The 2,627-nt window shown below is 40.7% G+C and overlaps 1 protein-coding gene across 1 annotated transcript; it reads right to left on the minus strand.

Moving 5' to 3' along the window:
• Window positions 1-1,804: 1,804 nt before the first annotated feature.
• LOC125861617 (uncharacterized) lies at window positions 1,805-2,380 on the minus strand. The gene has a single exon (XM_049541474.1). The coding sequence runs from the start codon at window positions 2,378-2,380 to the stop codon at window positions 1,805-1,807; it is 576 nt and encodes a 191-aa protein (XP_049397431.1).
• Between the last annotated feature and the right edge of the window lie 247 nt (window positions 2,381-2,627).

The raw sequence follows: 2,627 nt of genomic DNA on the forward strand, positions 1-2,627 counted from the left end.
ACAACATAGGCTTGAAAAGGAATCTGAAAGAAACACTTACTTTGGCTCTTCTTAACATAATTGAACTCATTTCAATATAAAACAATTTAAAACAAGTGCAATATAAAGAAAAGTTGTTTAAAACATGATGTCAACTCTGTGTGTATACTAGTACACAACATTACTCTGAAATGTATGTAAAAATACAATAAATTGATGTATATAAAAATACAATAACTTCTGTGGGAGTTTCTTTAACCGACAACCATCACATAAGAGCTATAGTGATGAAACAACGATCTACCTCACGCTGCCAGCGCATTCTATACCCGACCAAAGGTATAGGATCTGAACTACTAAGTGGATCCACTAGTCTATTGTGAAAAGGGTTCATCTAAAAAAGTATGACTCTTTTCTACCCATAATGGCTACATGGTTTTATGGAGGCGTGAGTTATCTGAACTCATGCTCGCCCCCAATTCGGGGCTCAATACTACTCCCACCATATACTAGCTCTTATGTTTTAAAAAAAAAAAAATTCTTCTGTGATTTGAGATTAGTACTAAAGAACTTACCTCAAAGGCTATCTTGGAAATCTCAGTTTCACTTCTTGCTTAATTTAGAAAGCTATTACTCTTTTCTAAAAACTAGCCCGAAGGCTCTTTGGAAATCTCAGTTTCCATTCTTATTTAAATGTGAAAAACATTTTAAATCTCTTTGGGAATACTTAGTCCCCATATACTTTTTGAAGAAATGAACTTCAATCTATACTTTTTACTCTTTACTCAACTTGAACTTTAAGTCTTAAAACGAGGTTAAAAGCATTTGTATAAGACTTCTTGAAAAGTCTCTGAAAACTTCCTAGACTTGGCTCTTAACTTTCCTTGAATTTGAATTTATGGATTAAAGGTTATGATTCATGTTTATGGATGATTTCTAGGTGTTTAGAAGTCATTTAGAGTAGTTAGAATCAATGGAAAATGTTAGGATACTTTAGAATAACTTAAATTGGCTAAACGATGAAAAATTGGTGAAAAACGTCGATCCGAGCGCGTCCCTGGCATGCCACGCCAGGCCCCAACTCACTGGGGCTTGTTTTGGGCGCACTGCAGGGCGCCTTAGCCTCCTAGCACTATGGGGGTGCAACGCGCCTGGCCCTCCCCAGGTGCCTTTGACGAGTTTGTTAACTCGTTTTCTGATCCTAAATCGTTTCAATCTGATTCTTTTTCCTAAATTCACCTTAGATTCATGTACCCAAATCATATGCACAAAATCTAACCCAATCAACTCAAGGAAACAACACTTAATCATCAAGAAACTCCTTAATCCCAACTCATATTCAAGAACGAAATCAATTCACGAACAACTATTAAGAACATCAATTTCTCAACCTTTTTAGGACGAAAATAGGCTGAATTAAACATTCTTGGTGCATGAGTGAAGTAACCCAACTGTCACGGACTTAGAGTGATGGCTAAGTTTCCGTGTGGCCCTTGACGGTTTACTCACTAATCTTTCAAGATCTTGTAAACTCAAGGAAGCCTTTAGGGCTAGGATTGCTAAGAGAATGTTTAAGGAAAGTTTTGGAAAGAACAAAGAAGGCTTTTTTGAAGAAGGCTTTGTATTGAGCTTTGGAAGATTGCTTACAAACTTTCTTGGTGCCTTTGCAAATGGTGGCACCTCTATTTATACTACTCTCCAAGGACTAAAGTGCAATTAATATTTACATAGGAAGTCCCTCAAATATTTACACTTTGACCCCTATCTAGAGAATTCTACATTTCTCTAAAGTTCTCTTGAAATATCTAAGGTTTTCTAGCCTATTCTAGAAACCTCCACGCCTTCTTCGCTGCAAAAGTTGCCTATGTTGGTGGCGGGACATCACATGCTCCCCCACCTGATGATGCGACGACCACGGCGCATTGTTGCAAAAACTCCCGAATTTGGTCTTTGAACTGCCACAAGTCTTCATATTTCTCCCATGTGCCTCCTCTGGGGATTGTCCCTTCCAATGTACAAGGAACATGGCGCTGGCTTGTTGGCCTCGCTTCCATTTGGCTTGATAATCTATGATAGCTTCAATCTCCCGGTCGTGCGAGGCAGTGACAGTAATGGGGGCCCGGCGGGGTTGGTTCCGACTAGTGTCTTCCTTGTCCTCGTGGTAAGGCTTGAGGACGCTTGCATGGAACACCGGATGGATTTTGAAGTGGGGAGGCAACTCTACCTTGTATGAGATCTTGCCTACCTTGGCTATGATCTTGAACGGACCCTCATATTTTCGCACTAAGTTTTGATGAACGCTTCTTAGTGCCTTGAACTGTCTTGGATTGAACTTTACCAAGACCATGTCGCCTTCCTTATAGTCCGTGGGACGTCGTTTGCGGTCGGCAAATTTCTTCATCTTGCTTGCTGCCTTGTCCAAGTAAGACTTGGCAGTGTCAAGCTGTTCTTCCCATCCTTTGGCAAGATGGTAAGCTCCAAACTCTTCCCTTCAAAAGCGGCTGGTAAAGAATGTGGAGTTTGGGGTTGTTGGCCCGTCGCCAACTCGAACGGCGTGCGCCCGGTGGACTCACTCCTTTTCAAATTATATGAAAACTGCGCCATGTCTAGGAGTCTGGCCCAATCCTTTTGATGCGCACTGACATAGT

Source organism: Solanum stenotomum, chromosome 4 (assembly GCF_019186545.1).
Source record: "Solanum stenotomum isolate F172 chromosome 4, ASM1918654v1, whole genome shotgun sequence".
Classification (NCBI taxonomy): Eukaryota; Viridiplantae; Streptophyta; class Magnoliopsida; order Solanales; family Solanaceae; genus Solanum; species Solanum stenotomum.